Here is a 25,534-nt window from a genome sequence, read left to right on the forward strand (position 1 = left end):
GTTGAAAAATTTCGCCTTAATGCGGATAGCGGCGAGACGCTCGTTCACTGCCGTAAACGAAATAACTTGGCGGCGAAGTTTCTTTTCCACCACAAACCCAACACCTTGGCTCTGGATTTCGCGATTGTAGTAAATGTCACAAGTTCCATCACTCTTCTGCCTTGCCCCGTTCATCGAGCTTCCAGTGAATCGGCACCTTCTCCCACGAATTCGGACATTCCTCAAATTATTCCCCGTGCGGGCGAGGGGATATTGAATGTACCCGCGTTAGGTACACCGATCGTGAAAGGCGATCATAATGGCATGTAGTCGATTTCCGTCATATTCTTAGTAAGGCTTAGTAGCAAATTTACGTCATCTTAATAGTGACGCGTTGTAGCGAATTGCCGTCATCTTATTATTACCAGGCTAACCAATCCTGGATTGGTGTTTATTAAAAAAGGAAGAGGTGTGGATGCGGTGTAACACCTGCACGACTCTATCACGGTCGATAAAAACTGTACCGCGGGGAGTAGGACAAGCGTTGTGGCCTGATACAATGTATTGCAGGATCTTGATTTCTACCTTGAGGATTCTGATGAAACGCGGGGGTTGTGGTTACATATCGTATTTTGGCGTGTGCGGTCGGCTTTTTCCTTTGGTGTTTGCTTTCGACTTTTTCCTTAATGCGATGAATTCACTTTCGGATAAGTTGACTGACAAAAAAGCATACTTAACGAAGCTATGCAGTCCCTTCTTCGCTGGAGTTGGCCATATAGCATTCTCCTTGGAGTAATGCGGTCACTTCAGCTCACATATTCAGGTCTTCTTCGTTTGAAAGTTGGCAAAGAGATAACTCTTGGTCCACCCACTAGGGTGAACAGCCTCTTTGCATATTCTAACCTCTAAATGTATATTTCAAATATTCTTCTGTGGAAGATCAAAGAACACATCGCAAAATTGTGACCCCGTAGTAAATCTGCTGAGTAAATGGTGAACGGATGTCTATCGTTTGTAGATAACAATCGATAATTGTAAGAGGTTTGCGCTCAGGTTTTTTTTTTGTTTGAAAATGCATTAGGCTATGCTGAACGATGGCATCTGATCTAGAGTAAATGTGATCAGTAGCTGTGATTAATGAAGATGTATCTGTATCTTATCGCTTCGTCAAGGGACCGAGAAGTCGTCGAAACGAAGGACGTCGAAGTAGTTGTTCACATTGACGGACATTTCAATCATGATGTGTTGGCAAGGGTGTAATCACATCCCTTTATCGTCATGCAGGTTATCCTGGTACTCAGAAAAGGTTGTTCACATCTCTTAATACTTGTATTAAAATTGTGGAATCGTATCATGTATCTGATGAGCCAAAGCATTATAAAGCGAAATATTTGTGCTTGGAATAGAATAGTAATGGAATTAAGGTACAGTTGCCTTGCAACCGGATGCCAATATCCTAAAATGGTGGGAGCTTGAATTGACTCCATATCGTACCAAGGTAAGACCTTGAGATCGAAACACCCAATTACAACCTAATATGGTACCAATGGTTCGGCTATGAAGTATTTAAGGCCCGTGGTCGTCACCAGAAAAAGGAGGTCTCATTCGAGGGTTATTACATCATTTCGCTGGAAAGCGTTTTAACGTAGCACAACCAAGAAGCGGGATTTGAATTTTGGTAGCCTGCTACGACCTCAAGCAAAAATACGATTTTGCATACGAATCCGACCACACTCGAGTGGTAAATTGGAAATTGTTTGACAGCTTTTTCAAAACCGGCTTTTTCATCCTAATTTAAATTGTAAAATGAGCACTTTACTTTAAGAGTAAAAAAAGGTATTGAAAATTCATTTAAAGATTAAATTTAATATATTTAGGCTGATTAAGTTTTTACAACATTTGTCTCCACACTGTTTCCAGTTTTATAAAAAAAAAGAGTAAGGAAATCTAAGTTCGGGTGAAACCGAACATTATATACCCAGCGTTGTACTTGAAACGCTGTTGTTGTTTGCTTTGTGTGGTTAATAGTGTTATAAGGCTGCATTTTAAGACCTTTACGAAAAGTGGTCGTCGCCTTTAACCGATTTTGGTTATCTTCACTCAGTCTATATTATTTGGCATATTTCAATGTAATATCTTTAACGGGTTTTGCTTTACGGGTTCTTAAACTTCCAAATGTTCTTCTTCTGTTGTTGTTGTTGTAGCAATGCTTCGCCCCACCTAATAGCTGCGACCGATCACAAATTGTCATCAATATCCTCTAACGGGAGTCCAAGGAAACTTGCTGTTTCAACATAGGTGGACCATAATGAAAGGGGTGTTAGAGGCGTTGGTTCCACATTACAATTACAGAGATGGTTGGTGTCATGTGGGGACACATTGCAAGCGGGGCATACATTTTGTATCTCGGGGTTGATTCTGGATATGTAAGAGTTTAACCTGTTACAATATCTAGAACGAAGTTGAGCCAGAGTGACTCGCGTTTCCCTGGGGAGTATGCGTTCCTCTTCGGCAAGTCTTGGGTACTGTTCTTTGAGTACTGGATTCACCGGCCAATTCCTGGCATAAAGATCCGACGCCTGTTTGTGGAGTTCACCATGGACCTGCTTGTGTTTTTTTGCTTCATACGGCTTAGTTCTCAGGTGCCTTATTTCCTCAAAATGCTTACGGAGATGACTCCTTAAGTCCCTAGGCGGTGTTGGCTCATCAACCAGATGTCTGTTGGGATGCCCAGGTTTCTGGGTATTCAACAGGAACTGTTTGGTTAGCATCTCATTTCTCTCCCTGATGGGGAGTATTCTCGCCTCATTATGTAGATGGTGTTCTGGGGACATAAGAAGACAGCCCGTGGCGTTTCTGAGAGCAGTATTTTAGCAGGCCTGTAGCTTATTCAGTGGGTAATTTTTAGGCTTGGCGACCCCTATGGACGCGTAGCATGCAATCGGATGGCCAATTGCTTTGTATGTGGTAATGAGCCCCAAGTACTGCCAGCAAGGGATTTGAGGATTTTATTACGGCTCTGGATTTTCGGTACAATTGCGGCTGCGTGCTCACCAAAATGTAGATCCTGATCAAACGTCACACCCAAGATTTTGGGGTGTAGGACAGTCGGTAGCGTAGTGCCATCGACGTGGACGTTCAAAATGGTCGACATTTGGGACGTCCATGTTGTAAATAAGGTCGTGAAGGATTTAGTCGGTGATAATGCCAGGTTTCGCGAGGCGAAAAACTGGAGAGATCAGGGAGGTAGCCGTTTATTCTGTTGCAAAGCTCATCGATCTTTGGGCCTGGGCCTGTGGCCATTATTGTGCAGTCATCGGCGTAGGAAACGATAGTAACTCCTTCTGGTGGCGAAGGTAGCTTAGATATGTAGAAATTAAACAAAAGTCGAGTTCTCAATTTCTCGGGTCTCGAAAATCTCGCTTGTGTTCGAGAAGAAATCGTAAGCTCTACACCGCATCAATTTCGATTAAGCTACAGTAATAAGTTTAACTTTTGTATGTATTTATTGTAAAGGAAGAACTGGCGCGAGTTACTGATTTCAGTCAGAGTCGGCTTGGCTTTGCAAAGGCATGCGATGTTTAATTAAGCATTTCTACACTCATTACACGTTTTCAAAAGTCAAAATACATATTAAATTCACATCTGCATTACAAACTAAAACAAACAACAAAAAACTTTTCGACGGCGAAACATTCAAAATAGCATTGGATAATAAAGTGAAACTCATCGACTCAATGACAGAGCAAAATAGTAAAATTTTGTTGTTTTTTGTAACAATGACAAACAAACTATAGCCAAGGTGATTCTTGTTTTATTTTTATTACGACACAGCCAATAAGCCGCGTTGAGCAAGCTGCACAACTTAAAAGAAATTAAATAGACTCAATTGCGTTAAAAATGTTAAACCCAAGAAAGTTACGTTCGATTCAGTTTCACACGTTGTTTTTATTTGCGAGACCAATTCAACCCAACAAACACAGAAAACATATTATTACGAATATTAGCAAAACTAACGGGTGCTGCCATCTCTAAGCCGATGCTAAGCAGCGCCTTGCATGCACATCCATAGATCAATCATTATGTATCTACATAAACGAATCAATCATTATGTCTACACATATGTAGGTACACGCAACTGAGAGCAACGCACAAGCACATGCAGATATCTTATCTGAAATGCTCCTAAAGGTATGCAATTGTGATTGTGGAAGTGTCGCTCACACACACAAGCGCATGGGGTATGAGAGAAGCTATAAAAATTATACATCTGTAGTTGTAGCTGAGAAATTTATAACTAAGTAAATTCTGGAAGCGCCTAGAAGATGCCACGAGGAAATCACAGAGTATAAAAGCATCAGCGGTAGAGGCGCTATGGGCAGTTTCAGTTAAGCACGCTATCTGTCGGGCAATAGTCAGTTTCATTTGAGCTATCAATCAGTTTGGTTATTAAGCAAGCTATTCGTTGCAAAGTATAAGTGTTATTGTGAAGTACTTTCATAAAGGCCATTTTTCCATTATTCAATATTGGAGTTATTTACTCAACAATTTAGCGATACGAACGTTAGCAGAAGATTGCAAATAAGGGGAATTGCATAAATTCGTTACAATTGGTGTCAGAAGAGGAATTGTTGAATAAATTCCAGAGGTGCAAAGCACAACAAGGACATGGCGAAGTTAAGTGAATTAAGGATCCAGCAACTGATAAAAGGAGTTGGACGCCCGTGGATTGAATACAACCGGCAATAAACTCGAACTTCAGGCAAGACTACGAGAGGCAATGGAAGCAGAAGGAATTAACGTGGAAGAATATGTCTTTCATCTTGATGGCGACGAGACAATAACAAAAATTGAGGAGAAAAACGAAACACCGCAGACAATGGCGAACACAGACTTGAACACAATATTAGCTGCAATATCTGCACAAACGTCGACAGTAACATCCAAGATGGAAACTCAACTAGAATCGCAGGAGAACAGTATAACAGCGAAGATTGAATCACAGAAATGTCAGAAATAACATCTAAAATTGAAGCGCAAGAGGCACGTATATCAGAAATGTCGACACAAATTTCAGCACAGGTATCATCGCACATCTCTGCACAACTAGAATCGAGTATGGAAGAGAAACTAACGCAGTTTCAGGAAGGGTTCAGTGGTCGACAAGATAAAATGGAGGCCGAGATAGATGCTTTAAAAGATGGTATTCAGCAGTTACAACTAAACCGCCCAGCTGTTTCAGCAAGCAATCCAAAGGTAAAAACACCATCATTTGACGTTTCCGTTCCTTTCCAGGTCTTTAAGCTACAGTTTGAGAAGACCGCAACATTGAACAACTGGAATGCTGAAGATAACGGGAACTGTTATGAAGCATTGATGGGTGCTTTAGAGAGACGATACGGAACTGAGCATAGGAGACAGATATACCAAATGGAGTTACTGAACCGCTTCCAGAAGCCTGGTGAGACATTGCAAGAGTCTGCGTCGGATGTTGAAAGGCTGGCACATTTAGCGAATGCGGACGCACCCGTGGAATACACTGAAAGGGAAAGATTCAGAGCTTTATAAATGGCATACGGGACGTCGAAACAAAGCGAGCTACATACGCAAACCCAAAGCCAACACTCGCAGAAACGGTTTCGCAAGCTCTGATTCAGGAAACAGCGTCGCTTCTGTGTAAGCCAGTTTTCAAAGCACGCCGTGTGGAAGTAGAAAGGCGTGGGTAGACGCAATATTAGAGGCGCTGAAAGGATCGCAAAAGCGGAGTGAGAGAGTTATCAGATGCTTCAAATGCGGGAAGCCCGGTCGCATTGCACGTCATTGCGATATTGATCCTAGTGGTTGCAACAGCATGAGTGGTCTTAATAACAAAGATGGAAGGGATGAGCAAGAGCGAGTAAGATGTAGAGATCGAGAGCTAGATCCAGCTATTGAATGCCCTGTGATATCTGTGTTGCAAATTGGTAGAAAATCGAGCAGCCTTACCGTCAGAGGGAATGTGGATGGTAAAGAACGTTTACTGACTGTAGATACGGGCGCATCTCATTCCTTGATTCGATCTGATTTGGTCTACAGGAGAGTAAAATCATTACCTGGAGCAAGGTTGCGTACGGTCAATGGCGAGTATAACCAAGTCCGGGGAGAAGTGATCTGTGAAGTCTTAATTGGGAAGGTCATGGTTTTACACAAATTCGTTGTGGCGGAGATTGTTGATGAAGTTATATTGGGAGTGGATTTCTTGGTTGACCATGACATCAAGATCGATATGCAGAGAAGGGTGATGCGTTATGAGAACCAAGATGGGCCACTTAACTTCAGTTTGGAAAAAGGGTTCAGCAGTAAGCGAGTGCTGGTGGAGGAGATTTTCCCAGATCGGGACGATCAGACTTAGGTGGAGGGCAGTGTTACGAATATTAGCAAAACTAAGGGGTGCTGCCATCTCTAAGCCGATGCTAAGCAGCGCCTTGCATGCACATCCATAGATCAATCATTATGTATCTACAGAAACGAATCAATCATTATGTCTACACATATGTAGGTACACGCAGCTGAAAGCAACGCACAAGCACATGCAGATATCTTATCTGAAATGCTCCTAAAGGTATGCAATTGTGATTGTGGAAGTGTCGCTCACACATACAAGCGCATGGGGTATGAGAGAAGCTATACAAATTATACATCTGTAGTTATAGCTGAGAAATTTATAACTAACTAAGTAAATTCTGGAAGCGCCTAGAAGATGCCACGAGGAAATCACAAAGTATAAAAGCATCAGCGGTAGAGGCGCTATGGGCAGTTTCAGTTAAGCACGCTATCTGTCGGGCAATAGTCAGTTTCATTTGAGCTATCAATCAATTTGGTTATTAAGCAAGCTATTCGTTGCAAAGTATAAGTGTTATTGTGAAGTACTTTAATAAAGGTAATTTTTCCATTATTCAATACTGGAGTTATTTATTCAACAATTTAGCGATACGAACGTTAGCAGAAGATTGCAAATAAGGGGAATTGCAGTAAATTCGTTACAATATTTATCCAAATTCTAAAATTGCTCAATTTGGTATCCAACTTTATATAAGGTCTGTTTATCGAACCTAAAATAAGTGCAGAGCAGGTCAGGCCAGAGCAGAGTAGAACAGCTGCCAATAGCAAATAGAGCAAGCAAGTGTAACCCAGAGCAAACATCTCATGAAACACTTTTCAGGAAAAAAAATTTGAAAGCAACCGATTCGGGGCTTATTACAAAATTAGATTTGGTATAAAAATTGTACTAAAATATGAAAGCACTTCAATAAACTGTTAGCTTTTAAAATTCTATATTTGATTTGATTTTTTTATTGGAGATCACCTTGGAAATTATAATTTTGTTTATTGAGCTGCTCTAGATTACTCTAGGTTGAAATATTTCACATACATAATTGTGTTTAACGACAAACCCTCTTGCTCTGAGCTTCTCTACTTTTTGTTTCATAAGTCTTCTCAAAATTAAACTAGAGCAATTTAGGTCACAAGTTTCTGCACCAGCTTGTTTGTTAGAGCAAAGAAAAAACTGTAAGATGTGAAAAGGGAACTTGAATTTAAAACAGAAATGAATTATTTCTAATTGCTCTAGTTCAATTTTGAGAAAACTTATGAAACAAAAAGTAGAGCAACTCAGAGCAAGAAGGTTCGTCGTTAAACACAATTACTTGGAATATTTCAACTTAGAGTAATCTAGAGCAGCTCAATAAACAAAACTATAATTTTCAAGGTGATCTCCAATGTCTAAAAGAAAAAAAGAAAAGACGGTTGAGCGCAAAATTTTAAAGAAACGGTATTGAAATTTAAATTTTGAAGTATTATAATGTCCGGGGATAAAACGTATTTTTTTTTTTTTTTTTTTTTTGAGAATGCTATGATTCTTAGCGCCAGAGATTTGATAAATATATTAGATCTCAGTAAGTAGGTTCCAGAGGATTAAAACTCAGTGGCTACACTGGCTAGGCCATGTTATGCGAATGAAAGATGATAAAAGTATTTTTAACGGAACCCGCCAATGAAGGCAGAGAAAGAAGGCGCCGCAATACGCTTGCAGGACCATGTGGAAAACGGTTTAAACTCCCTTGGTGTGATCAATTGCCGCCAGTTAACCCATCGAAGAAGCGACTGCCGTTGTTGGACGGTCATAACCGTTTAAACGGTTAAGCGCCACGTAAGTAACAGTCCAGAGGATATTCATGTACATAAGAGACCAATTCGTTCGTAGAGTAAAAATCTTACAAGCTTTGAACTCCCGTTGCGCCATAAAATTTCCTAAGGAATTTGCTTTGCAAGTGACCAATGAGAGATAAGTCGTGATCACAGTCCCAAGCGTCGTGAAGGAAATCTGTTAACAGTTACTTGAGGATACAGTGCTAAACAGAGAATCTTTTAAGGTAAGCTACGTGCTTGAAAATTGGAAGCTTCAGAACCTTATTACAATGCAGATGTTGAGTAGCCATTGGAACTTGCTAGGTGAATACGGATATGTATTCCTGCAATAATTGAGGAATTTAGCGACCGATTTTTAGGTAACTTTTCTGTAAGCTGTAGTGTTGAAACTAAGAAAATGGTCCTAAGTTCGATGTTAATGCATCAGAAGGCGAAATTCTTGCAAAATTGGGTCATGTAATCTACACCTGAGTTAGAGACTAATGCACCTATTACGGTTTACAACCCAACTCTCTTTGAGTTGAAATTTTGCTATTTGGTATTACAGATTACAACTCAACCTGTCAAAAAAAAAATTAAAAAAAATGTCGGTTGAAGTTGTCTAGTTTTTTTTTTTTTTTTTTGTGACATTACCGTTTACAACTTTGTGTTGGTGTAGTTGTCAAAGACATCAAAATCTGACAACTGATTACCTACTACCAGTTGTCTCAGAAAATTTTGAACTTGTTTGGAAAAAATATTATAAAAAAATGGAAAGCGGGTAATTAAACCTTTTAAAATGAATTGAAGAAAGTTTTATAATAGACAATTTTATACAAATTTATTGAAAAAACAAGGTTTTAAAGAAGGATTACATTGAAAAACTTATAGACCTTATGGAGCGACATCCCGATGATGGCCGCAAGCCGCAGTTTGGATGCAGCGAAAATAGGTGAAATTATGCGAACGTGAGTCCCATCGATACTACCAACTAATCCTGGGAATCCTGTTTTAGAGTAAAATACGATTTTTGAAGCGCTTTGCTCCTTTGTAATCATTTGGGTTTTAATCCACTTCTCACAAATATGCTCTTAAATAATATCTAAAACGTCTATAAAAACTGTAGATGTTTCCCAGTGCAACCCTTAAATCATTTCCACAGCATTTTTGATAGCTGCTGTCAGCAAGGAATCAGAGTGCAGCGCATAATTTTAAAATAGAATACGTTTGCGGTAATGGTCCTTCAGTTTGTTTAGTAAGAAACAAAATGCTTCCTTACTTAACCGAAAATAATTTAGAAATCTGCGAAATAACTTCATTATAAGCCCATGGGTTGGTGTCGAAATTCTGTATGTACAAAATTCTAAAAACCAAATTCTGCTTTTTTAAAATTCTGCTTTCTAAACTTCTGCTTTCAAAATTCTGTATTACAAAATTCTGTATTAAAATATACAGACCAATTCTAAATATTCTCGCGGAATTTTGTTCTCGCGGATTTTTTTATTCCCACGGAAAAATTCCTCCAATTCTTTTCTCCTAGGGAGAAGAATAATTAGGGAATAGGAATTTCAAATTTTCGAAGTCAGCTGTTTTGCCAATTGAAATTTCGTTGCGCATTTCTTATTTTGTTTAAAAAATTGTAAAGTTTAATTATTGTTGCCAATTTGTTTGAAATTAAGAAATAAGGTATAAACAATGCACATTATTGCATTTCATGTGGTATTCACTGAAATGAGTAATGAATTGGTGCCACAGCAACATTAACAGAGGAGCATAAGAAGACCGGCGGGATAACACAAATCCGCCGGAGTTGCCTGCATTCATTCTGCAAAGCAATTTTCTGGCGGTCAAGTCGAGTTGAGTTCGCCTTTCGCCATATGCCAAAATCTATTTAAGCCTTCTTAAAAAATCCTTGCGCAATTTCTGGATGGCTGCATCAAATATGCGAAGAGCTCTTCCGTTGCCTATATGATATATTTTTCGACTTTAAATAAAGAATATTGTGGTTGTTGTTGTTGTGTTAAAAGTGAGAATATTTGGTAGAACGTAAATACCTATTTTAGCACAAATTTGTACAAATAAGTGTTCTTTCTTAAAATAACCAATTTCCTTTAACTATTTTATAGCATTCCCTTTAATTTAACTAGTGAAAAAACTCCTATGAAATGGCAGAGAAATCTCCTTCACATTCATAATACCTACTTTTCTCCCATAACCAGTTTCCGCTTTTTCGAACATTGTTCAGAATAGGAGGAAAGGGAGAAGTGAAAAAACTCACAAGGAATTTTTATTTAGAATACGAGGAATGGGAGAAGGGAAAAAACTCGCACGGAATTTTCGTTTAGAATTGGGCTGATAATGTTAACAATGTTAAAGAGGTCATGTAATTATTTTGAAAAAGTGCGCCATGAACAGTAATTCTGCGTAGAACACCTTTCTGCATAGGCGGCCTTCGGCCGCGCTTATAAAAAATAACCCTGGGCTACACCATGCCAAGTCCGGGTGTGTGGTATAACCGTGGTTGTTGTTGTTGTTGTTGTAGCGATAAGGTTGCTCCCCGAAGGATTTGGGGAGTGTTATCGATGTAATGGTACTTTGCCGGACACAGATCCGGTACGCTCCGGTACCACAGCACCATTAAGGTGCTAGCCCGACCATCTCAGGAACGATTTATGTGGCCGCATTAAACCTTCAGGCCATCCCCTCCCTCCCCACCCCCAAGTTCCATGAGGAGCTTGGGGTCGCCAGAGTCTCGTCTGTTAGTGAAACAGGATTCGCCGCGGATAGGTGAGGTTGACAATTGGGTTTGGAGAAGCTATATATTGCGCTGGCAACCTGAAGGGTTGCGCTACACAGCCCCTTGAATCTGGTATTTTAGTCGCCTCTTACGACAGGCATACCTACCGCGGGAACATTCTGACCCCCTAACCCGCTGGTTACCCGCCACGGTGATGTCCTTCTGTGTAGGGGGCCTTCGGCCGCACTTTAAAAAAATAACACTTAGCCGATCCAACACCAGCTATGCCATGCCATGATTCCGGAATGTTGACTTCCAGAATTAAACATGCAGAATTTTGAAAAAGCAGAATTTTAGAAAGCAAAATTTTAGAAAGCAGAATTTTAAAAAGCAGACTTTTGTTCAAGCAGAATTTTTTTTTGCAATTTACAGAACTTTGTAATACAGAATAATGACACGCTCCCGCTCATAATTTGTCACTAAAACGTTTTCTTACTTGGTGCTTGGTAGTTCCAAGAGATTGGAGTGATCACGCGAATTTTTTCGCTATTCGCGGCATGCCAATTTTGTCACCAACATTTTCGTCGTTATAAAATTAATCTATGCTAATATCCATTTTGCTATTAATAAAAAAAAATCACTTGCAAATGCTTAAATGTTAGCCACAAATTGATCAGCTGTTCATTTATTTGTCAAATAATCACTCCTTTAGGTTGGCAACATCAATTCAACTTCAACTGAAATAAGTTGTAATTCGTAATACCAAACAAGAGTTGTCTGAAAGTTGAGTTGAAACCGTAATAGGGGCATAAAATTTTCATAAAAGTTGTTTATAACTTTTGTTTGTAGTTTCTGCTATCTATTAATCTTATTTAAATAAGCGTATAAATTCTTACAAATATTGATTCTACTCACATCTGTAAAACTCTTCTCGTCCCTTAGGTGCCGGAACGAAGTCACCATATTCGTTTGAAAATCGTTCCATTTTAGGAAAAATTGTTGATCAGACGACATCATTAAAGCGGCTTTTGTTTTGACACGCACTCACCACAAGAAAATTTAAATAGTTTTTCTGTATGTTAGCAATAAAATGCCACTCGAAGTCTGATAGTAGTTTTTTAAAATGCACTCCGCTGCTTTCCAAAAGTTTAGTTGTGCAGTAGTCCTTCTCCCTTCATTGAAATTTTCCAATTTTCATTCTACAATGTTTGGCTTGTAAAAAAACGAATGCAATTGCTTTGTAATAGTCCAATATGGGTCAAGAGACGACAAAATAAGAAATGTTTGAAAAAAGATATCAGTGCTTTACTACCATACAAATAATTTCATACTCATTGGTGATCCATTAAATTCATACAGAACTACTCAGTTGGCACTGTTATTGGTATTTTTTAGTTTTAGTTGTTGTGTCCACTGCTCCGAATTCAATTAAATACGCGTTCTATGTATGTAGGTATATGTTAATGATTGGATCGCTGTGTCTCGCTGATCGAAGTGTTGTTGATGTTTTTAAAGTTTATATTTTTATTTTTTTCTTTCACTTCTGGCGAAAAGAATTTGCAATAATACAAAAACAAGTCGCTCTCCCGTTAGTTTTTTTAGCTCTTTCTTTTCAATATACTTTGCTCGGCGAGCAGTTACGATCAAATGTGCATGCCGTTTTGTCTTCAGTAATTCAACTCACAAGAGCGTTTCCGCTGCTTTTATTTGATTATTGCTGTTGTGTCGGTATGCGTTAGAAAATTCTGAAAACAATAAAACGCAAAAATTAAAAATATGCATATTACATATGTAACGTACGAGGAAACCAACAAAAGTTCGCCTAAATCTTATAAACAAAAAAAAAATACAAATGCCTTGGCATTGTTTTGCTTGAAATATGGAGACGAGGAATCCCTAAATTAGGAAATTTGTAAATTTTTTCAGGTGTATAACATAATCCCGTCATATATAGTTATGTGAAATATAATAAGGACAGCTTATGAATCTGATGCAGCTTCATAAAGGTGAAAATTTTGGTTTTATTTTCATTTTTAATGCAACTTACGATTTTGACATGTGAAAAAAATAAGGACACTTCTTGCTTTACGCAGATGACGTTGCAATTGTCATAAGTGGAAAGTGCCTTTCAACGATTGGTTCTTTGATGGATCGGGCGCTTCGGGATATTCATACCTGGGCATACCTTGCCCAAAATATCTAGGGATCATCCTAGACAGTAAGCTGTCATGGAAGCTCAACGTGGAGGATAGGGTCAAGAAGGCCTCAACGGCACTCTATGCATGCAAAAGAATGCTGGGGTGTACGTGGGGCCTATCGCCCTCTCTTTCTCATTGGGTTTTTACAGCGATTGTAAGCCCTATTCTATACTATGGAGTTCTTTTTTGGTGGAAAGCCACACAAAAAACAACATACCTCAAAAAATTAGAGCGGGTATGCAGACTATCGATGCTTAGCATTACGGGAGCCCTGAAAACAACCCCGACGGCTGCACTGTATGCCATTCTGCACATCCCACCTGTAGACCTGGTAGCAAAGAACAAAGCGTTAACGACCGCAACCAGGCTCGGTGCTTCGGGGCAGCTTGAGCGCCGACCATATGGCCATAGTAGTATAGCGTCATCAATCAGAAGACGAACAGACTACATGATTCCCTATCTGCGCTTCGAGGGAGATCTTAAGGCCACAATAGAGGTGGACGGTTGGCGCAAGGATGCGCAAATGGCGGACGAGGCGATACATGTGTACACCGATGTATGCGGTGGAGTGGTACCACACCATTGTATGAAAATGTTCCCCAGACGATAATGTTTCGGCCACCAAATTTTACGGTCTTTACGGTATATTTAGGATTAAAAGCTGTGTTTGGCGGTTCTCTTACATGATGAATAACTCGGTCTGAGTTAAACAAATTTATTTTTGTTTTGTCTGAAAAATGTTACGCCACTTTTCTTCAGACCAAAACACATGCTCCTCCGCAAAGTTTAGTCTTTGTTGCACATTCTTTTTGGACAACATAGGCACTTTTCTAGGGCTCCTGGACTTCATATTTTCTTTAATAGGCATTTCGCGAATAGTTGACGATTCGGCATCATTCTTCTTTATACAGCCCATTTTTTTTATAATCGGTGTGATTTTTGGTTTTCTGCTACGTATTTCACCCCGGGGAATCCACTTAACTGCGGTTTCTACCATTGTTTTTGAAAATTTTTTCTGAATGTCTGTTAATTGAAGCACAACAAACCCAATTTGTTGATTTTACTAGCATGAATTCTTTCGGTGTAATATTTCTAAATTTGCATATCTTGTCTACAAAATCCCTTCTATGGAAAAGCATTTTATAGATGTTTTTTTTTTAACTTCGTATTACGAATATATTACCCGGTTGTTCTAGCAGTGGCAAGATACCCAATTCGACAAGCCGTTTGTCATGGCCATATTTCCATGCCCATTATCAAGCCTCTTCAGCGGATACTTCTTAAAGCATTACTTTACAATGTGGGCGATGTCCACTGACATGCCAATGTTAAAAGGGCATATAATGTGTATAAACGGGGTGGCCCCTTCTACAAGATATAAGAATTATCTAGCCTAGCGTCAGACCTGCGGAACTACAGGGTATGTTAATCAATATTTTCTTGCGGTAAAATTGTATTTCCAATTCCATTTGAATTTGCCTACATGAATAAGAGTCGGCTTTGCCTTGTGCCGCCACAGATTCAACAAACTTCTCCTTTTTACTGTGTCTTTGTCACCAAGAAATTTTAGTGAAACAACTAGCTTGAAGTTCTCATGGAATTCGCCAATGAATGGAATATTGGCAAATTAAGTACTGTAATGTCATCTTCAAATGCTAAACAAGTCAACCGTTACCAAGAGCAGCTATAATTGTTTGCCTTCCTTCAATTGTGGTATAATCACAGTACATATTCCAATAGGGTAGTGAATGTTGAATAGTTTAAGTGATTCGAGTTTGGGAAATTTCATATATCTTTATTAAGGCCCGTATTATGTATGTCACCGTGAATGTTTGCGTCGCCTTCACTCACATTCACATTCACCTCGAATTCGTATTTTATAACTTCTTACGTATTCGCGTTTGTCCTCTTACGTATTCACTACGTATCACTGAGACTGTCTAACACGTTACGTAGCCGATGTAGCCCGTTGGTTTATTTATTATTTCGGAACTCATTCTAGTGCATTTTTTTCGGAAGAACAGCTTGTAAATGATCTGGCAGTAATGCAGTCGACCATATGATAATTGCAAAACAAAAATAATAGCGGGAAGTGCATTCTTTATTTATAACTTGAAAATTCCTTAGTGTTTGTTTCTAAATAAAATGTAAGCTGCCTTAAAAAAAATAGTGTTTGTTTAGAAAGGTGAATACTCCAGGGCAGGGGTCGACCACGAACACACGTCCAAAAGTATAGGAGTGTGAAAATACTTGATTTGACTACGTATCAATAATTCCACGGCCGAAATACGAATCTTCAGTGCAGAGATATTTGCAAAAAAAAGTATTCAAAAAGGTTTCCATGCTGAAATACTTTGGATCGCGTATCTGGTGTTGAACCCATCCTAGGTTATGTTTGTAAGGCGCTGCTCGGAATGCAGAGAGGTGTTCAATGCTAAAATACCATGGATCACAGCATCGACTTCAGAACGGTCCGGGTTTTAGTAAATATCTTTTGATCGAAGCAATGAGTTTTATATCCGCCTTGATATTATTGACACCGAGGAAACTAAACATTTTAGACGTGTTTTAAAAGTGATATAAAGTCGAAGGAAGTTCGTTGGGTAACGTTTTACAAGATTGTGCACCACCTAATTTTTATCGAAATTTATCAAAGGTGGTATCAAGACGCGTCTCGACCTCCGTTTTAAGAATCCGAAAGCGGAAATCAAAAATTTTATTTCTGTCGAAAGTTATTTACAAAAAACTGTAAAATGACCCCTAGAGGGTCCGAAATATGGGGCCCGATACATAGTTTTTTTGCATAGAAAACCTTTCTGTGTTGGCGGCCTTCGGCCGCGCTTATACAAAATTACCTTGGGTGGGTCCGACACCGGTTTGGGGATCAAAACTAAATGCGCGCAGAACACCTTTCTGCATAATATGTGTGTGTGTACAACAAATCTGCCAAAAAACAACAACCATATGAAAATTTCAACCGATTTTTTGCCTATATCTTTTAACAGAAATAAAACTTTAAATTTTCGCTTTCAGATTCTAAAAACGGAGGTCGAGATGCGTCTTTTGATAACACCTTTGATAATTTTCGATAAAAATTAGGTTGTAAAACGTTACCGTGAATTAGCAATGCTTGGAAGTTTGTTATCTTGTAGTTTGTACAAAACCATATGAGTGTTTAATTATGTAAATAAGCACTTTTGTTGTTTTGTAGTCAGTGCTTTGCCTCATCCTTTAAGAGCGACTACTCACAAATTATCAGTAGCATAGAGACATTGTTTATAGAGGCATTGATTCCACATTACAATTAAGAAGATTGGTGGTGACATGTGGGGACACATCGCATGCTGGACCTACATTACTTAGATCAGGGAGGTGTCTGGAACGTTACAATCTAGTCTGATTTCCATTTCTGCGAGAGTTGCATTCCCTTCATTGATAGCGGGGATGGCAGGGCGGTACCTGACAAAGATGTTTACCCTCCCCGTGTGGATTATATAGAAGACCTCCTCGTGCTTTTTTAGATTTAACGGCTGCGTTTGTAAGTACCAAATCTCATCGAAGTACTAGTGGTGATATCTCCTTACCTTCCTGCCTTGCTGATGCGTTCGAAATCACCCATTTATAGGAAATTTAAAAAAAAAAAGTAATACGGAGTCATGATTCAATTACTAGAGGTTTGTTCTTCAATGACGGCAGAGCTTTGACACTCCCATATTGAAAAATCTGGACGGGTTGCTATTACGAAGTAAGGAAAACGGGTAATAATTCAATCCCCTTTAGCGAAAATTGTAGTAGAAAAGTACCTTTAGTAGTATATTAGTACTGATAATAAATTTGTAAATGTCAACAGGTTTTTGAGGAAATAATTCATTTTCTACTAAATATTTCGTGAATTGATAAAGAGCTATGTTGGTTTAGAATTTTATTCAAAAATACACTATGTCAGAATTTGTTTCTAAAACTGCCTATATGAGCATAAGTTCAATGCATTTTGACATTAGAGGGAGTTAGTGAAAAGCATTGTGAGGCGTTCTTCAATCTAACTCTAATATAGGGCGTTTTTGTAACAAATCATGAAATGGGAAGTTTTTGAAAAATATTTTGAGATAGGACGATATTGAAAACGCAGCCGACATGGTCAGATAAAAAAAAAAAAAAGAAAATGGCTTATTGTCTTAGAACTTTATATTCCGGTCTTGACTGTGACCGAAGAGTTCAGCTTTTATGCCTTTTTATTCTGACATTTCGGAAAGCTCCTTTACGTTAAGTATTCATGAAAATGTTCCGGATAAAACGGTAATTTAGAATATTCGGAACACGTTCGTTTGATACTACCTCACGAGGTGCGAATGTACATAATATTCAAAATATAAACCGATTCCCCAAATTCTTAAATGGAGGCGAATGTTCCGAACATACGGAATGAACAAGTTACCATGCTCAATGTACCAATATTTCGTTATGGCATCTCCATTATTTACTAAAGACATTTTTACATGAATCGATTTACTAGTCGAGTTTTTGACGTTGAAAGATGAATTTTGAAGTGGTTTAGGTTTCGTATGTTCATAGGTTTACGAAAGTGCACGATTCCTTGGTGTCCGTACTTTTCATAAAATCTATGTTCAGCCACACTAATAGATCATGGCATAGTTAATAAATTAATCATAAAATTAAAATAAATGTTCTAAGGAATTATGCACTTCAGTACTTATCGGGTATTTGTAAACTGATTGATTCCTATTTCTACTATTAATATTTTTCGAAAAATCGCAAAGAAACAATACAGTTAACGGATGCCAATTCGATTTGGTAGCAAAATGGCTGCAATTGTCAAACAATTTGTCTTCGAGCAAACCTCTTGTGATCGAATCATGGCACGGAGGTATATCTCCTAGTTATTATAGTTACTAAAAAAGTCCACAATCAAATTAATAATTTTAATTTGCCTTTTACTCAGAATTAGTTGCTGAAATAAAACTGCGAAAATAAGGATCTTGATGAAAGGCGAAAATATAGTATAACTTAGTTATAATCAGAGACTCATTTTAATAGGTTTTTCTTTGTTGCGTCGAAAAATTCGGGTAAAAAAATTTTCGTTTAAATGCATGGGATTCCGGGGATACCCACAGCATTTTCATGACGAATCATTCATCCTTTTAGGAAAAGAATAAAAGTACTGCCCCATAACTAAGATACGGTTCAACCAAATAAAACGAATTTTTTACCAATCCATTCTTGTAAATATCTGGATTTGAAAACTTGTCCCTACAGGGACTTTACAATATTTGCGTATTAGTATACTAGAAACTTGTTATCGAAAAACTATAACCAACTTTTGTTGTTGTTGCTGTTGTTTTAGTGATATAGATCCAGTACGTTCAAGTAACAAGCACCATTAGGGTACAAGCCCGACCATCTCGGGAACGATTTAATATACCAACCCCCGCACCCCAAGCTATATATTGCGCTGATAACCCCTTGAAAGGTTTGCACTACACAACCCCTTCAATCACCACCAAAACTAACTCTCATAGTACTATACTTATACTTTTCCATAAGAAGCTTGCGCCTGTTTTTCGCCTTAAAGTATGCCCCCTCTTGAAATTCTATACACCGCTTTTTGTTGTGACAAGAAAGATTCTGTATAAAAAAATACGTTTCATTTGGATGAGCCGTTCCATAGTTATAAGGCCGAACTTTTATTCTGTCTGTTTAAAAAAATAAAAGTCCGGATTTAATAATTAAAATCCCGAAACAATTTTATCTTAAGGACGGTTATTGGTTTCGCTAACTTCAGTCTTATTTTAGCGCAGAATGTCATAAAAAAAAATTTTGTAAAGCTATAAATTTTTTTTTCTCGCAGTTAATTTGCAATAAATTAGGTACTCATTATGTAAAATTTTCAACTTATTCCGCCAACCTTTCGCCGATTGGTTTCGCTAACTTCAGTCTTATTTTAGCGCAGAATGTCATAAAAAAAAATTTGTAAAGCTATAATTTTTTTTTTCTCGCACTTAATTTGCATTTAATTAGCTACTAATTATGTAAAATTTTCAACTTATTCCGCCAACCTATCACCGCTAAAATAAGGGACGTCACCATTCCTTCATTATATGTCATTCGACTGCCTAGTCCACTGCCTTCCACTCTATTCGCCACATAACCTCAAAATAAGCTGCCAAACTATATAGTAAACAATGGTGAAGAGTATATCGGATTCCAGATGACTGAAGCATACTCTAGTTTTGAACGCACCAAGGTAGAATACGCTAAACTCATTAATCGACGCAAGAGTTGCATTTGAAATTGAATATACGAAAGAAGCCACATTCGTAGACTTAGCATACGTTTTGTGACAGCATTTACTAATATTGAGACGCAGATTATTTTGGAAAGCCCAATTATTAATAGCAATCACATCTTCTTGCAGACGCAATTCATCAGAAGTATAAGAGATCCAACGGAAGAGTTGTAAATCGTAAGCATAAAGCTAATAATGCAAATTTTTTATGCATGAGCCAACATCATTAATAAATTAATAAGGCTTAGTTTTCTCGATTTAAACAAAAGATCCAATTGGAATTGGATCCTTAACGATAACATTTTGGTAAGGATGGTCAGTTTTCCTTGGTTTATGGTGTATCAAAGCTACCCCGCCAGATTTGTACTTGTTCCTCGCCGTACTTGGCAGCAGTTTCCGCTTTTTTCAAACCAGTCAACACACCATACTGACGTTCGTTCAAACGCCTGGTATACCAGATTGTCCTCTCTTATTGAAAATCAAAAACATACATATATGGGCAATATCGAATTTTAAGGAAGCCTCTTTGATGGCCTTATTGCTTGCCTTTTTCAAACTCTCTGAAGTTGGCAAGACAACTTTACCGTGGAAAAAAATTAACTATTGGGTAAATTGCCGCGAATTTGCCTTAATTTATCCGTTAAACAAAAAAATGTGACGCAACTATATTTTAGAAAATATCGAGCCAACTTCATGTGAAGTTAGCGTGCCACTTTTCGAAAACCACCTTAGAGACCAGTTGGGAATATAATTCTTGCAGGTGAATTTGCCGCAGATAAGTGGCATATTAATTAAATTCGAAATAAAACTGACACAGAGAACGGCTGTCGTGAATGACCAGAGAATCGAAGAAAGGTTTGTTTTTGTTCGCTTTTAATAAACTGAAGTGCAATGAATTGCCCATTTGTGTTTCAACCATTCTTTAAAATGTGTCGACAGAAAATCAGACTACATATTTTATGTTCATTTTAAAATCTATTTAATTGAGAAAATATGAGCAACCAGTTAAGAAAACGTTTTAAAATATCTAAATAATGCAATGAACCACTCGTATAAAAATGTTTGAATATAGCATTTTCAGGTCAAATGAAACTGTTTTCATTTCAAATGAAACTTTTTTCAAGTCAAATGAAACCATACTACTAAGGTCAATATGTTTATATCGTACTTTATAACGCTAAGTATTTTCAAATTTTTCTTTAAGACAACTATTTCTAATTAGCCACATTGAAGGCAAAATTTTTGCTTAAATTTTCTTTGTGAATTTAAGCTGCAGGTAAGAAGGTTAGAATCGAGCTCAAGGCCAGAACAATAATTTTTTTTTCTAATGATAATTATTGTTATTTTTTAATTTTTCTAAATTTGAAAAATTGTGTTTTGTTTTTGGAATAGTAAGTAGAAAATGTTTCAGACAACTTGCCATAGCTGCGCAGATAGATCCATTTCGAAGGGTGCTAAGCCTTCATCATCAGTACGCTTTAGGCATGCTGCGCTAACCATTTAGCTATACAGCGGTGGTTTGTTTGAATCGGCCTATGGCCGAAATGGATCTATCTGCGCAGCTACGGCAGGTTGTCTGAAAAATGTTCTACTTACTATTCCAAAAACAAAATAAAATTTTTCAAATTTAGAAAAATTAAAAAATAACAATAATTATCATTAGAAAATAATTATTGTTCTGGCCTTGAGCTCGAATCGAACCTTGAATCATTTATCAATAGGCCGATAAAAACAAAAAACAATTGTTACTAAACCATGAGCACTTGGGAATGTCAAAAAAAGTAATTGACAATAAACAAAAATCCAGCATTATCAGTGATTTGCACCAGATGGCGCAACACTGAATAAATATAGTTGGTAAAAAGGAACAGAAGTAGGAAATTTGCCAGTCAAACAAACCACCGCTGTATAGCTAAATGGTTAGCGCAGCATGCCTAAAGCGTACTGATGATGAAGGCTTAGCACCCTTCGAAATGGATCTATCTGCGCAGCTATGGCAGGTTGTCTGAAACATTTTCTACTTATTTTTTTTTATTTTCGTTTAAATGCATGGGATTCCGGGGATACCCACAGCATTTTCATGACGAATCATTCATCCTTTTAGGAAAAGAATAAAAGTACTGCCCCATAACTAAGATACGGTTCAACCAAATAAAACGAATTTTTTACCAATCCATTCTTGTAAATATCTGGATTTGAAAACTTGTCCCTACAGGGACTTTACAATATTTGCGTATTAGTATACTAGAAACTTGTTATCGAAAAACTATAACCAACTTTTGTTGTTGTTGCTGTTTTTTTAGTGATATAGATCCAGTACGTTCAAGTAACAAGCACCATTAGGGTACAAGCCCGACCATCTCGGGAACGATTTAATATACCAACCCCCGCACCCCAAGCTATATATTGCGCTGATAACCCCTTGAAAGGTTTGCACTACACAACCCCTTCAATCACCACCAAAACTAACTCTCATAGTACTATACTTATACTTTTCCATAAGAAGCTTGCGCCTGTTTTTCGCCTTAAAGTATGCCCCCTCTTGAAATTCTATACACCGCTTTTTGTTGTGACAAGAAAGATTCTGTATAAAAAAATACGTTTCATTTGGATGAGCCGTTCCATAGTTATAAGGCCGAACTTTTATTCTGTCTGTTTAAAAAAATAAAAGTCCGGATTTAATAATTAAAATCCCGAAACAATTTTATCTTAAGGACGGTTATTACAAATGGAATGAGAGATTGGGTCCCTGGCTATAGATTTTATAGGTTTAGATTATTTTTTTTTTTATTCTTGTAAAATTTGACGAAATATGAACGCAGCTGTAAATATAACCATTATCGGCTGTCTATGAAAAATTTCAATCTTTTTTTTTCACGAAGTGTAAAGATTCTTAATTTTTTTTTTTTTTTCAAAAATCATGAAAAAAGGATAGTAAAAAAACGAAGTGAATGAAGCAAACGCGACCCAGGATCAAGTGAATATTTTGACAGCAAAAATAAGTATTCGTGACACTTTGCGTCGGTATATAATACGAAAAAACGTAAGACAATCACCTGCAGTCATCGATAGTCACTGAGAGTCACTGAAGTGAATGAATGCTCTTACATGATACGAAATTCGTTTCACTTGGGTGAAAGTGACTCCTCGCGTCACTTTGCGTTATACATAATAACGCCGTAAGATAAATGGTACCAACCTTACTGACTAGTTTACAGGTTAATTAGTACTAGTTTACCAATTTTAAAGTGAGCTTTACTGAGATAAGTAATAAGTCTCAAGACAGAGACCTTGGCATGGCAAAGTCCAGATGAAGGCTTCTGGATAAGCGATTGAAGCGATAAATTAGGTACTCATTATGTAAAATTTTCAACTTCTTCCGCCAACTTTTCGCCGATTGGTTTCGCTAACTTCAGTCTTATTTTAGCGCAGAATGTCATAAAAAAAAAATTTTGTAAAGCTATAAATATTTTTTCTCGCTGTTAATTTGCAATAAATAGGTACTCATTATGTAAACTTTTCAACTTATTCCGCCAACCCTTCGCCGATTGGTTTCGCTAACTTCAGTCTTATTTTAGCGCAGAATGTCATAAAAAAAAATTTTGTAAAGCTATAAATTTTTTTTTCTCGCAGTTAATTTGCAATAAATTAGGTACTCATTATGTAAAATTTTCAACTTATTCCGCCAACCTTTCGCCGATTGGTTTCGCTAACTTCAGTCTTATTTTAGCGCAGAATGTCATAAAAAAAAATTTGTAAAGCTATAATTTTTTTTTTCTCGCACTTAATTTGCATTTAATTAGCTACTAATTATGTAAAATTTTCAACTTATTCCGCCAACCTATCACCGCTAAAATAAGGGACGTCACCATTCCTTCATTATATGTCATTCGACTGCCTAGTCCACTGCCTTCCACTCTATTCGCAACATAACCTCAAAATAAGCTGCCAAACTATATAGTAAACAATGGTGAAGAGTATATCGGATTCCAGATGACTGAAGCATACTCTAGTTTTGAACGCACCAAGGTAGAATACGCTAAACTCATTAATCGACGCAAGAGTTGCATTTGAAATTGAATATACGAAAGAAGCCACATTCGTAGACTTAGCATACGTTTTGTGACAGCATTTACTAATATTGAGACGCAGATTATTTTGGAAAGCCCAATTATTAATAGCAATCACATCTTCTTGCAGACGCAATTCATCAGAAGTATAAGAGATCCAACGGAAGAGTTGTAAATCGTAAGCATAAAGCTAATAATGCAAATTTTTTATGCATGAGCCAACATCATTAATAAATTAATAAGGCTTAGTTTTCTCGATTTAAACAAAAGATCCAATTGGAATTGGATCCTTAACGATAACATTTTGGTAAGGATGGTCAGTTTTCCTTGGTTTATGGTGTATCAAAGCTACCCCGCCAGATTTGTACTTGTTCCTCGCCGTACTTGGCAGCAGTTTCCGCTTTTTTCAAACCAGTCAACACACCATACTGACGTTCGTTCAAACGCCTGGTATACCAGATTGTCCTCTCTTATTGAAAATCAAAAACATACATATATGGGCAATATCGAATTTTAAGGAAGCCTCTTTGATGGCCTTATTGCTTGCCTTTTTCAAACTCTCTGAAGTTGGCAAGACAACTTTACCGTGGAAAAAAATTAACTATTGGGTAAATTGCCGCGAATTTGCCTTAATTTATCCGTTAAACAAAAAAATGTGACGCAACTATATTTTAGAAAATATCGAGCCAACTTCATGTGAAGTTAGCGTGCCACTTTTCGAAAACCACCTTAGAGACCAGTTGGGAATATAATTCTTGCAGGTGAATTTGCCGCAGATAAGTGGCATATTAATTAAATTCGAAATAAAACTGACACAGAGAACGGCTGTCGTGAATGACCAGAGAATCGAAGAAAGGTTTGTTTTTGTTCGCTTTTAATAAACTGAAGTGCAATGAATTGCCCATTTGTGTTTCAACCATTCTTTAAAATGTGTCGACAGAAAATCAGACTACATATTTTATGTTCATTTTAAAATCTATTTAATTGAGAAAATATGAGCAACCAGTTAAGAAAACGTTTTAAAATATCTAAATAATGCAATGAACCACTCGTATAAAAATGTTTGAATATAGCATTTTCAGGTCAAATGAAACTGTTTTCATTTCAAATGAAACTTTTTTCAAGTCAAATGAAACCATACTACTAAGGTCAATATGTTTATATCGTACTTTATAACGCTAAGTATTTTCAAATTTTTCTTTAAGACAACTATTTCTAATTAGCCACATTGAAGGCAAAATTTTTGCTTAAATTTTCTTTGTGAATTTAAGCTGCAGGTAAGAAGGTTAGAATCGAGCTCAAGGCCAGAACAATAATTTTTTTTTCTAATGATAATTATTGTTATTTTTTAATTTTTCTAAATTTGAAAAATTGTGTTTTGTTTTTGGAATAGTAAGTAGAAAATGTTTCAGACAACTTGCCATAGCTGCGCAGATAGATCCATTTCGAAGGGTGCTAAGCCTTCATCATCAGTACGCTTTAGGCATGCTGCGCTAACCATTTAGCTATACAGCGGTGGTTTGTTTGAATCGGCCTATGGCCGAAATGGATCTATCTGCGCAGCTACGGCAGGTTGTCTGAAAAATGTTCTACTTACTATTCCAAAAACAAAATAAAATTTTTCAAATTTAGAAAAATTAAAAAATAACAATAATTATCATTAGAAAATAATTATTGTTCTGGCCTTGAGCTCGAATCGAACCTTGAATCATTTATCAATAGGCCGATAAAAACAAAAACAATTGTTACTAAACCATGAGCACTTGGGAATGTCAAAAAAAGTAATTGACAATAAACAAAAATCCAGCATTATCAGTGATTTGCACCAGATGGCGCAACACTGAATAAATATAGTTGGTAAAAAGGAACAGAAGTAGGAAATTTGCCAGTCAAACAAACCACCGCTGTATAGCTAAATGGTTAGCGCAGCATGCCTAAAGCGTACTGATGATGAAGGCTTAGCACCCTTCGAAATGGATCTATCTGCGCAGCTATGGCAGGTTGTCTGAAACATTTTCTACTTACTATTCCAAAAACAAAACACAATTTTTCAAATTTAGAAAAATTAAAAAATAACAAT

At 37.3% G+C, this 25,534-nt stretch overlaps 2 protein-coding genes across 12 annotated transcripts in view; one reads left to right on the forward strand and one right to left on the reverse strand.

Moving 5' to 3' along the window:
• The window catches only part of LOC137244139 (protein transport protein Sec24C-like), a 625,388-nt gene that overhangs the window by 442,222 nt on the left and 157,632 nt on the right, over positions 1-25,534 (forward strand). The window lies entirely within an intron of this gene.
• The window catches only part of lolal (lola like), an 89,336-nt gene that overhangs the window by 5,098 nt on the left and 58,704 nt on the right, over positions 1-25,534 (reverse strand). For both annotated transcript variants that reach the window (XM_067772702.1, XM_067772703.1), the window contains one exon: positions 11,798-12,627. In XM_067772702.1, the coding sequence (XP_067628803.1) occupies positions 11,798-11,899 (102 nt within the window). In that variant the 5' untranslated portion in view covers positions 11,900-12,627. The remainder of the gene's footprint in view (positions 1-11,797; positions 12,628-25,534) is intronic.

Source organism: Eurosta solidaginis, chromosome 3 (assembly GCF_040869045.1).
Source record: "Eurosta solidaginis isolate ZX-2024a chromosome 3, ASM4086904v1, whole genome shotgun sequence".
Taxonomy (NCBI): Eukaryota; Metazoa; Arthropoda; class Insecta; order Diptera; family Tephritidae; genus Eurosta; species Eurosta solidaginis.